The following is a 12158-nucleotide window of genomic DNA, read 5'->3' as shown; positions in this document are numbered from 1 at the left end:
TGCAGGGAGCCACTAATCACCCACGCAGTGCAGAGATGGTCCGCGGAGGGCATATAAATAAATAATAAAAGCAAGTAAATGACAGTATGCTCTTTTTTCTTTTCGAAATAAGTGGAGACATTAACTTTGATCAAAATTCTTTCCCCCGCCATCTCCCTCCTAAGTGGTTAAACTGTCACACTGCTAGACTGCAACTGCACTCTTTGGTATCAACTTCTGTAATCCTGTAATTTCTGTGTAAAAGAATTAGATTGTGTATTATATTGTTAGTTTATACACCTGTGTGCGTGTGTATTTATGTATGTCCATACACATATATGGATTGTGTTTTACTTTTTTGTGCTTGAAAGACGCCCTCAAATGGAACCAAATTCCTTGTATGTGTTTGCGCATATACTTTTCCAATAAATGCGATTCTGATTGAGATATTTCCCTCTGTATGGCACACACGAGTAAATTAAGTAGAAAAAATGTCATGTGTATAGCCTCTTTTAAAATTGTTTGTTTTTAGGCTTGTAGAGATGACAGTAGGCAAGCAGACAAGTTTCCTGAGGTTGGGCTGAATGAACCTATAACACAGAGAAACCTAAACAAGCAGAAGGAACTTTAGCTAAATATATTTTCACGTACAGCCAAATGACTGTAATAAAGTAGGTAAGCCGTGACCATAGAAAAAGCAAAGCAATCACTGGATATACTGTCCAAATTGCTACACACTTTTTAAGCATCGTTCACCAACAAACTGAGTCTAACAAATCATTTTCTTTACTTTGGTAATTACAGTTATTGCCTTATGTATAAAATATAATTTTAATACCAGTGTTCATTATCTTGACGTGATTCTTTTTTTTTTACAAAAAAGCTTTACAGCCTCTTACATAATTCTACCACAATTACATAATTGATTTTTAACCAGGTTATAGTGAAAGGCCAGGTGTCAATCTCAGAGTTAACGCCGGAGCTTAAAGTCAGTTTGTTAAAACTGCTTTGTTCTCGAAACCAGTAAAATTAATTTGTAACTTTTAATTCTGAGTTGAGATTGATTCTTCAGTTCTTGGTTTGAGAACAGATGAGGGTAAATTCATTTAACCTTTTACCTTGACTTAAGCACATAATTGTACTACATAGCCCTCGTCAATGGAACCCAATACCAGTATTTGACAGTAACAGGTAAGCCTCAAATTTAATTTTTAAATAGACAAGACACCATGAGAACTGACATTACAATATTTTATTTTACAAAAGTCAGTGTCTTTTAGTTCAAAGTTTGTCTGGCATCTCTTGTACATCTTGAAAATAAAAAACAAAAACCACTCTATGCAGTGTACTATAATTGAACATAAACAACAATATTTCAAAAGAATATTTCTAGATGAATTGTCATTTGAACTATTTCCTGGAAACTTTCTGAACACCACTTATTTTGCATAGCTTGATGCATGAATACCCTAGTTGTCTTAACTGGACTATAAATATAACTATATACACAATGAACAGTCATTTGTAAAAACACTTTTAAAATGTAAAATCTTTAAGAAGCCTGAGTGCCAGGAGCAATCCCCTTTAAGAACATTTACAATAAGAACTTCATCCCAAAAGCCCACATGTTTTAACCACAGCTTCCCAGCATCAGTTCATGTATGCAGCTACACCTTTCCAAATCCCAGGGATCCTTTTAAGGCATCATTCATAAGATCTTTGAATTGATCTTCATCTGCAACACCTCTTGGGAGATACAGGGATAAGCTGCACGTTGATGTGTACGGGATACGCCGCATCCCTGACTCCTGATCGTAGAAGTCGATGTTGCAGGACTGTGGGAACCCCAGTGGTGGAAGTAAGTCAGCCCCAGTTATAAAGACGAGGAGCTCTTCAAATGTGTGGTCCACCTCTCGCTCTGTTAAAATACATACAAGTGTTAAATAAGGTGCAATGTGTAGATTTATAATCAGTTACACTGACTGCATAGTAGAACAGTTGCGTTAATGACTATTTTGGAGTCAAAAACAGGTTGTTAGGCAAAACAATTATTGCAAAGCATTGCATTAAAAAAAAAAGAAAAATTACTCAAAGCAATCCTGCCCTGCTAAGACAGGAAATTAATTTTGTCCTCCGAGTCAGACCTATATGTCAAGGACTGTTTATGCAATGTGTATTTTTTTTTAAAGAAGTTATTCATTCTGTCCTTGCAAGAGTACATTGGCTTTCTAGTGATGTCACATTTGCGTGGGTGTTGTCATTGCACCACTCGATTACTCTAAGACACTAATATACAGGAGGTTTCGTTATAGTCAACGTAATACCTGAAGGTTCTTCTAGTTAGGCAGTGCATCTAATTAACAAATGACCTTTGTCTCAAAGGGAGACAGTTTCAAATTGTGTTATTCTATCTTAAACACTGCAAAAACACTGGGGGTGATCGTGGCTCAAGAGTCTTGAGTCTTGTAATCGGAAGGTTGCCGGTTCGAGCCCCGGCTCGGACAGTCTCGGTCGTTGTGTCCTTGGGCGAGACACTTCACCCGTTGCCTACTGGTGGTGGTCAGAGGGCCCGGTGGCGCCAGTGCCCGGCAGCCTTGCCTCTGTCAGTGTGGCTGTGGCTACAATGTAGCTGCCATCACCAGTGTGTGAATGTGTGGATGACTGCTTTAGTAAAGCGCTATACAAATACAGGCCATTTACCATTTACTTAATTCTCAGATGTGCTAATACAATTGAATCATAAATTTTACCATATTTTAAATACAAGTATGTAATATAACTATTTAATATTTTAGTGTTAGAAGTTTTCGGTCATGTAATAAAATTAATGTTTTACCAGAAATCACAATGAAAATCAAATTACATCCTATCAGTCTAAACAAGCAAGATCTGGTAGAGATGACAGAGGATAAAAGAAATAATCTTCCAAAAATATTTGTTGTAGGTGGTTTCCTTTCAAATACCTCACCTAAAAAGGTAAAATAATCAAAAAATTCCTCATATGCTCTAAGAAGGGGTGGATTTTGCAAAGTTCTAAGGTTTTATTGCACCCAAGTGTTGTTTCGATTTAGTTGTCTGTATTTTGTATTGTGGACACTGTATTTAACATGAAATGCCTGAAGCAATTCAAACAGAAACAAGACATGTGTTGTATTCTATGTACTCACCCTGAATGGCCATAAGCCACCATTCCCACTGAAAGATGGTTGCTTCCTCTTCTTCACGTCTGTTACTTCCAGCTGGACTCCATCCAATGGTGAAGAGATCCTGGAAGCTGTTCCTTGTAAGTTTATTTCCTGCATTTGTAAATACAGGAAGGAACTGCTTCCAGCATCTCTTCACCATTTGCCAGAACCGACCACATGAGTCCATACCGGCAACAAACTGCTGAATCATGCTGGCAACCCTGTTGACCACAGATTGTACTCTCAATTCATACAACATAGCAAAATTGTGAAACAAAACAAAAAGTTTTGTCAATTTAAACACCACCTTAACTGCAATACAGATATAAACTCAGCAGATTGATGATTTGTTTAAGTGTTAACTATTAGGGGGGAACACAATGGGAAGACGAGCACTGACCAGGAAAGTACTTTGTAATTTTCTAACAAATCCTCACCTGTGAAACGCAAAATGAGATACAATCTCGCCCCTTATCCTCTTAACATCAAGTAGTGTGGCAGTGTAGATGTCAGGGATACCACAGCCTGCAATCCAGTCCCCAAGGTGACTTTTCAAGTCTGCCAGGTCTTCTGGGGTGCTGCAGCTGGAAACCTTGAAAATTAGGCACCTCCATAAATACATACGTTTAAAGCATTCACTAAGTGTACTTACATTTTGAGACGTTCCACTGATGAGTTAAGCTATGCATTGTGTTTCACTGAATTTAATTACACCTCAGCATGCACACAGTTTTACCTTTTCTATGTTCTGTTTGATGTCTTCGTCCATGAAGACCTCTACATCGAAGTCATCAAGAGATGTCTTCTGGCCACACATCATACAGAACAGGTGTCTGTTGATACACCGTGGCCCTGGCCCATTGTGTGCTATCGACCAAGCAATCAGTTTACCAGCCGTATAAAACTTGTTGCTTGACAGCAACTGCTGGCTATAGCTGAACAACAGACTGCCAGGCTTCCCCTCAAAAATCCCTAGGGAATTCTGAGTTTCGACCATAAGTAAGCTGCAGGAAAAGATAGTAAAAAATAAAAAAAATTGAGTCAAATTGTGATTTCATCTTTGCAACAACAAAAAACACATTCACACATTCTATTATTGTGTGGGAGAGATGGGAATGGGTTACCGAAAAAATTCCCGCCTTGGGCCTCCATAATCATCGGCCATTTCACCAACAAATTCAATATTTGGCAATTTATGCCAGGCAAAATATGACTTGGAAAGTGCCATGCAGGCACTATGTAGGATTTTCCTACGTCGGGCTATTATTGCACAATAATTGCTGGTGTCAAGATGCGTTTCCTGGAAATCTTTCAACACAGTCGCAAGGTCCATCTCGTCCTGAAGAAGGGGGGGGAGGGGGGAGAGAGAGAGAAGGGTCATGACTACATGAAACACATACACAGCAGTTCTGGCAGTGTTGTTCATGAGACATACATGCGAGTCATTTTGTTCAGGGGAAGCCAGGACAGCCTCATCCAGGTCTGATACTTCTGACTCTGCAGAGTCGATGTAAAACTCTTCCCTAAACAGAACAAATGCATTTGATTTTTTAATATCATGTATACATACTGAAATGGAATGACTCATCTGATAAAAGAATCTGATTTCACATTTTACTGTATAGATACAGGCACTTAAAATGGCCATGTGGTCCTTGATTGCATCTGTTGGAGCCATTTGTATTTTAACAAATTTCAAAATATTAAAATATAAAGTTTGTTGTTAGTTTACTTCTATTTCTGGGTTAATCATTTTTTTATTTGTAGGTTAATGCTCACTTCATTGTTTTGTTGTTTATCTTATCAAGTCAGCCAGGAAGAATTTCAGGGCTATTTTTGATAACTTAAGAGACTGGTATAAGACCAGCATGCACTGAGATGGGCCTTTTGTTTTGTTTGTTTGTTTTTTTAATTTGAGAGACAAGCAGCATGAAGGAACAAAAATGGATCTTGTTATTGGTTGCCAAAATGGATCAATAAACTATAAAATGCAACTTTCAAGTTTTGACAGTGCAGTTTTCCTGCGCACAAAAGATTATCACAGGCCAGCAGTGTCTTTTTTTCCTTTTTTTGTGAAACATAAGGAACTGCCCATTTACTGGGAATAGTTTGGGTGATTTGTAGTTCCAAGTGTCTGAATGGTCAGGCTGACTAAAGTGTTATCGATGCATTTTCAGCAATTAAAAATACCAATATCATGACATCAACAAATCTGAAAAACATGAAAAAGCAAAACAGAAACCGAATGAGGCAATTAAACCATTGGTCTATATTCAGAGCACATAAATGTTATCAGTTCAATACATGCAACCTTTCAAATTTTAATATTCGCTGGTCTCACCCCGTATATTGTACTTATTGAGTGTCTATTTACCTATGGTGTGTGCTTTATAAGTTCCAGTTTACACTTAAGTTTTGGCATGTTATTCAACAACTACCACTTGCCTGTTAACCTCTGGTTCCTGGAGACCATGCCTACTAGAATGAGCTGTATGGTTTTCATGCAGACCACTGCAAAGGAATAGCAGAAATATTTCATAGCAGGAAGAGGACCCCAATGCAGATATTTATTGATCTAGACTACACAAAATGATCCAAGTTATAATAATGATATAATTAGTTTGTACCAAACTAGTTTTTACCAAAAAAAATAAATGAAATTGTGCAATAGTTTAAGATTAAAATTCCAACTCATAAACAAACAGAGTGCCATTTACCTGATAACCTCTGGCTCCTGTACATTGTGCCTGCTATGGTCAGGTGTCTCGGTGTCATGCAGCACACTGCAATATGGTAAATATTGTTGATGAGAGGGTGTAATGCATTTACAGTGCTACAGTCCAAAGGCAGTTGTCAAAGACTTACATTGCCATCTCAGACTGCACAACTTCTCCACCAGTTGAGTCCTCATTGGCTTCTGTAATCTAAAACACCAGATTATTAAAATATAAACAAAATGGAACAACAAATGACAAACAAGAACAGAGGACAACGTGCCAACTGGCAGGGAAACACACAAGGCTTAAATACATACTGAGGTGATTAGGGAATGTGAAACAGGAGGAGAGCACAGCTGGGACTCATCAGACATGACGAGGCAAAACTCAACACATTGACATAGTACACAGACTTTCAAAGTAAAACAGGAAACTGAACAGACGTGGACTAACCTAGGGGATACGGTGACAGAACAAGAGACACACTGACAGAGACGACTGTATACTAACAGAACACAGAACCACGACCTAAGAAGGAGAACACAAGAAATGCCCAGGACCTAGGAAGTTAGGAATACTAGCGACAGAAATCAAACCCAAGAGAATCAAAACACATCATGAAATCAAAGCTAACTAATACAAACAGAAAAACACCGAGTCCACAGACTCAGGACCGTGACACTTTGGGTAGGTAGAACTTAGGATAACTGAGGGGGAAAAAAATAAATAAATAAATAAAGGAAAGGTTAAGGACATTAACAAAAGACAATGAAAAAGCCAGAACCCAGGAAACTAAGATTACAAGAACAAAATGACCCTAACCCTAAAATACTGTTAGACCACAGTTGAAGCTTGCTCTACTGCATTTCTGTTATTAACAGTGAATCAATTGGCGGGGCATTATTTAAGCATAGCCATCTGGCATAGTGATCAGATGAATGTCTCAAATCCTTTGGGGAAAATCACAGCATTTATTATTCTGAGCAGTAACATGTTAAAGATGTCTTATACAATACTAGGGTGACTGGAGCGCCACTGAGTTACAGTAATAGTGACAATTATGCCATATCAGCCACCCGAGTGGAACATTTGAATACCTTTGGACGGATATAAAGATTGGAGCGACCCAGTAGGTTTCTTGCTCTAATTTCTTGGGGCGTCTCCTCTTCAAGAGGAAGAATGAGCCGCTGTCCATTCACTTTGCATAGATCGAACTGCAAGGGTATGTCTGCAATATTGTCCCGTAGTGCCTGCCTGAATTCAGCTGCATTTAGGTTTACAGGAACGACCACCCGAGTAGCAGGAGTGGCATCTGTAATCAAATTTAAACCAAATTAGCTTTCCCTAAAAACGGAAAAGGGTAAATTGTCCCATTGTAGTGTCTCAACATCAACTTATTGGTGCAAGGAAATAAAGATTACAAAGGTGCTAAAAATCTAATGCCAAATTCTACAATTTGTAAACAACTGACACCATGATGTAATTCTCATTTTTCAAACCCATCACTCCAAATAATTAATATTAATATAAATATTGATTACCCCTATGAGATCGGTAGTGTGTCAGTGTGGGATTCCTTAGTACTGACACCTTAAACGTTAACTGGCGATGTCTGGTTCTCCCGCCTCTTGGTCTGCGCACTGGCCCACCTCCGTGCTGTTGGCGGAAAACTCCAAAGCTATCATTAGACCATGAGATAATTTTAGTGAAACTAATCACACAGAGACACCCCCCCCCCCCCCAAGAAAAAAAAGAAAAGAAAAAAAAAACCACCCAACACACTCAGAGTAAGGAATGAGTGTTCAATCGGTGTTTATTGCATGCATTTTTCGATTGTCTCGCAAATTAAATGCTCCCTGAAAATATGGGATATGCTACATTTATAAACTAAAATCTTTATGCATAAATGCACATAACAGGGATTAAAATGACTGTCATTTGAAGTCGTCAATCTAGGATAGACATTTATGATTACAGAATTTGTTGTTGAATTGTAACAGATAATTAGTAAACGAGCCATTTATTATTTAAAAATGTAAAAGTTATTTCCTTTTGTAAAAACAAAAAAGGCGCAAAGCTAAAAGCTTGCCAATAGAGTAACCACCACCAAAGCATTTCACCTTTGTAGAAGAGATGTCCCCTCTTCACTGTCATCTTGATTCAGTAGCCGGTTAAATTGGGCATTCATTCTGTCTCTGATATCAGTGACTCTCCGTCGAAATGCAGCGCTCCGTTCGGACATGACTGTTCCCAAAAAGTCCGCCAAAAGGCTTGGCAGAAATATATATATATAGCATCCCTAAAATTCAAAGTACGGCGGGAGAAGGTACATTGTTTGTGATTGGATAAGCAAGACTGAAGGTTGTGTTTTTTTTTTTAATCCACCCCTTACCACAACCTGTGATCAGAATTTGTGTTAACCAATCACAGTCAACATCATATTTGTGTTGTCTCAATCAAGCTATGTGCGACAAACTACATACAGATGAATGCATGCGAAATCTCTGCGCCAACAAAAAACACCGTAAGTACCCTAGTTAATCTCAATTATTGTTCGTCTTTGCTAACTAAAAGCTAAGCGATGATTCAAAAACATTGCTTTGTCCTTTTAAGCACATGTTATATGTTAGCTTTGTATTGTAGTAAGCGAAAAAAAAGTCATGCTGAGAACCTTCACAGACAAGTCATGCTAACCTTTGTCCGTTAGGAATGTTGCCAACATGCCATTTTAGGTGAGGCATGTTAATAAGGTCTTTAATATGGTACTCCGTTTAGCCACTTTATATTATTTAAAATACGGTTTTATATCACTTGTTACATTAGCCGGATTAGGCTACACGGTACTGCACTGCCATCCCAGATAGCAAGACGACATTGAATTGATGTTGATTTTTTTCTATAAAGTACCGGAGAAAGTAGATTGAATGTTCTTTTGTTATCACTGATTTATGGTCTAGTTACAGTTCACTAGCTATGTCGACGTGCAATTTAGGTATATCTGACCGGTAAATTAAAGCAGCGATCACCTGGACTGTTCCGTATCACCCCTCTCACAGTGGTACATCCCTCCAGGTAACCATTCACAAGTCTTGTACAGTAGAGCGGGAATTAATCTCAGCGGAATTGAGAGGAGAAAGTGGATGCAAGCTGCCGTTAAACTTGACTGAAGAAGAAGAGAGGAGAAAGTAGAGAAATGAATAAAGAACAGTCAGTATATGCAGAAAAGAAATAATAAAGTTAAAAGACAGCATGGTCTTCATGAACCCAGGGTACAATACAAAAATGTCGTTTTATTTAAGTGAGCAAAACAATGTAGACCATGTTCATTTTGGTAATTAGTTGGAAAAAAAAAACTAATGACAGCATTTAAAATAAACAAAGATGAATAACATGGATGGGAACATTTGACAATGGAATCGGAGCATTATCAAAAATGATTTTTCAGATCTGCTGAGTAGAAGATGCGGAGATTCAAATTTTTAACTTGGGTGTGTGTTTGAAATATGAAAATATTGGTTGACATCGTTGACATACTGCTATTAAAGATAGGAATATGTATGAAACGTAGATTCAAAAGCTCTATTAACAGAACTATAACCTGTTAGAATGTGACATTTATTTCAGATGCATTCTGTAACTGTTCACAGTCCCAATACTTAGTGATGACAGAGTGTTTCCAAAAGTGCTCAGTCACAATTTTCAGAAGACTAACATGAAATTTTTTGATTTATTTAAATATATAAACCTGTTGAAAGCAATAATTTAAATTTTTGTCTTTGTAGAATCACAGTACAAAGTATGGCCTGGAGGATTTTCATCTCAAGGTGCAAGAACATTCATAATGACTGTACACGGCGGCTGCTGATGGACGATGTTGGGCCAGATGTGCTACAGTTAGCGTTAAGGAGGTATGATGAAAGCATGATGGAAAACATTTAACATTTTAACTTGCATAAAATGTTTAAGGGGAATATGGCCTGAAAATATAACATGAATTAAGAAGTAATTTTTTGATGTCTTTGAGGTTGGAGACAATGCAGAGAAGCCTTCGGTGGGCAAGAGGAAGACTGATCAGTGTAACTGCAGCAGATCAACTTCTGCGTGACTTGGCTGAATTGATTCAGGAGGTCGAACTGTCTACTCAGCATGGCCAACAAGGTAAGCACATATTGTGTCGATTCCTTGACTGATCAAAAGTGTGAAATAAATTATGACTCTGTCTTAACCTATTTTCCAAATACACCAAACGCTTATATATTTTCAGGCTCTTTTGGATACCAGGCACCAGTGGTTTTCAACAGAGGTAGAGGCAGATCCCTTTACCTTATCACTCGGGAACAGCTTTCATTCCTGAAGTCATGTGGATTCACTGCACCTCAGATGGCTGATATTTTGAATGTTTCACTTCGTACAATTCGAAGACGTCTGCGGTCAGTGACTTTTGAAACCAGTGTGACTTTCAGTTCTTTTGTGACACACACCCACTGTTTATTCAAATTAAATGGTATTGTGAAATTGTAAAAATTAGTATATTTGAATGTGCACTAACTAGTCAAGTAATGATGTGTGTTGTTATGGCAGTGATAAAATACTCGTGTTCTTTTTGTCTGATTTCAGACAGTATCATTTCACCCGTGCATCAATGTATGCGGAACTGACTGACAGTGCGCTGGATGAACATGTGCAGGACATTGTCGCTGGCAATGAACAAATTGGTCCTGAGGCTGTCAGAGCCTCCCTGCGAGTACGTGGACTACGTGTACAGCGAAGGAGGGTTCGAGCAAGCATGCTACGGATAAATCCTGGAGCAGCTGCCATAAGAGCAGTTTTGCGGAGACCAGAACGAAGAACATATCAGGTTGCAGGTCCAAACTCATTGTGGCACATTGATGGAAATCACAAGCTGATAAGGTAACCAAGCACACTGATTTGTTGAACACCTATTTTGACCAAAGTGAAATTCAGCATTACATCAAATATAACTGTTGAACAGTAAGACACATCCAATAGAGCCAGGCCCTGTGATGGGCAGTCCTCTAACACAACTGGTTATGTTTAAAGGGGAAAATGAGAGAACACAGACATCGCAAGCAACGTACAGACAAACTTGACATGCAATAGTGCCATGTAAATCAATTAAGAGTGTGTGTTTCCATTGTTTCAATAACAAAGCAGAAATAAGATTTTTCTTCTTATGGACCACGGTTTTAGGTGGAGGATAGTCATTCATGGGGCTATTGATGGATACAGTCGTCTTGTGGTCTTCCTTCATGCCTCAAACAACAACCGTAGCAGTACTGTTTTATCAAGTTTCATCAGAGCCGTGGTATCCTATGGTGTACCCTCAAGGGTCCGGACAGACAGAGGAGGGGAAAACAATGCTGTCTGCCTGATGATGAACATTTTCAGAGGCTTTGATCGTGGAAGTGCCCTAAGAGGAAGGAGTACCCATAATCAGAGAATTGAGAGGCTCTGGGGTGATCTGTGGCGAGGAATGACCAATGTGTACTGTGATTTATTTCACCACCTGGAGGAGGAAGGCATCATTGACATTGACAATGAAATGCACCTTTGGGCTCTCCATTACATCTATCTCCCAAGGATCAACAGAGATTTGAAAGACTTCACTCAACAGTGGAACAATCATGGCTTGCGGACAGAGAGACACTTGAGCCCATTACAGATTTTTGTCCGAGGCAGCCTCCAGCAACAGGGCCGAGCCTCAACTGCCATGCAGGACATCTTTCAGACCAGAGCAGCTGCTGCTGATGGGACTATTGGTGGGACAGCTGATGGTGGTGTGACAGCCACTGAGAGTGAGGCGACTGCTGCTCAGGGCTCAGGTGCAGATTCTGGTGGTGGTGCTGCTGCTCATGGTACAGATGAGCTGGGATTGCTGGTCGACTGGCCTGAGAGGATTACTGTGCCAGACATTGAATTTACTCTGGACGGAATGGTGATGGAGCAAGTGGTAGAACTGTTTAATCCACTAAGTGGCACCAGAGGGAGTCATGGTATTGAGCTCATCACTGGCTTAATATACTTTCTGGACTCCACATATCACTGAGACAGTTCAATTAATGACTGAAACATAATAGCAGCAAGTGGAAAGACTTCAAAATATCTAGGTGACTGGATACATATAATGTGAAAAGTTATGATACGTGTTTACTATGTACCATTGAGTAGTGGTGTAAATGCTGTTAAAATGTTCTGTGTGGATTTCATGATGTAGATGACTGATTTATAATAAGTTACATAATATCATGAATATATA

The 12158-nt window shown here is 38.9% G+C and overlaps 2 protein-coding genes across 2 annotated transcripts; one reads left to right on the top strand and one right to left on the bottom strand.

Moving 5' to 3' along the window:
* Window positions 1-1258: 1258 nt before the first annotated feature.
* On the bottom strand, window positions 1259-8138 carry LOC146658436 (putative E3 ubiquitin-protein ligase HERC4). The gene is made up of 12 exons (XM_085424230.1): window positions 8002-8138; window positions 7423-7559; window positions 6979-7193; window positions 6030-6088; window positions 5882-5947; window positions 5603-5675; window positions 4600-4680; window positions 4289-4503; window positions 3901-4168; window positions 3602-3756; window positions 3147-3385; window positions 1259-1897 (listed from the first exon to the last, which is right to left on the bottom strand). Exons 1-12 carry the CDS (start codon window positions 8121-8123, stop codon window positions 1647-1649), a joined length of 1881 nt encoding a protein of 626 aa, XP_085280356.1. The 5' UTR covers window positions 8124-8138; the 3' UTR covers window positions 1259-1646.
* Window positions 8139-9487: 1349 nt separating this feature from the next.
* LOC146658435 (uncharacterized) lies at window positions 9488-11948 on the top strand. Its single transcript, XM_085424120.1, has 2 exons — window positions 9488-10792; window positions 11093-11948. Exons 1-2 carry the CDS (start codon window positions 10524-10526, stop codon window positions 11946-11948), a joined length of 1125 nt encoding a protein of 374 aa, XP_085280246.1. The 5' UTR covers window positions 9488-10523.
* The last annotated feature ends 210 nt before the right edge of the window (window positions 11949-12158 follow it).

Source organism: Rhamphochromis longiceps, linkage group LG11 (assembly GCF_057381845.1).
Source record: "Rhamphochromis longiceps isolate RC_006_pf linkage group LG11, R_longiceps_female_GT1.1, whole genome shotgun sequence".
In the NCBI taxonomy this organism is placed as follows: domain Eukaryota; kingdom Metazoa; phylum Chordata; class Actinopteri; order Cichliformes; family Cichlidae; genus Rhamphochromis; species Rhamphochromis longiceps.
The sequence above is the reverse complement of the archived record's forward strand: the minus strand, read 5'-3'. Positions and strand labels throughout refer to the sequence as shown.

What these genes read in the sequence shown, in the direction of transcription:
- LOC146658436 (XM_085424230.1), bottom strand. Translation starts at nt 8,123, where the DNA reads ATGTCCGAACGGAGCGCTGCATTTCGACGGAGAGTCACTGATATCAGA. An exon ending in ATCTTTATATCCGTCCAAAG is followed by an intron (nt 6,089 to 6,978) that starts GTATTCAAATGT and finishes CTGGTGTTTTAG; the next exon opens with ATTACAGAAGCCAATGAGGA. An exon ending in CAGAGGTTAACAGGCAAGTG is followed by an intron (nt 4,681 to 5,602) that starts GTAGTTGTTGAA and finishes TTTAGGGAAGAG; the next exon opens with TTTTACATCGACTCTGCAGA.
- LOC146658435 (XM_085424120.1), top strand. Translation starts at nt 10,524, where the DNA reads ATGTATGCGGAACTGACTGACAGTGCGCTGGATGAACATGTGCAGGAC. An exon ending in GGAAATCACAAGCTGATAAG is followed by an intron (nt 10,793 to 11,092) that starts GTAACCAAGCAC and finishes CCACGGTTTTAG; the next exon opens with GTGGAGGATAGTCATTCATG.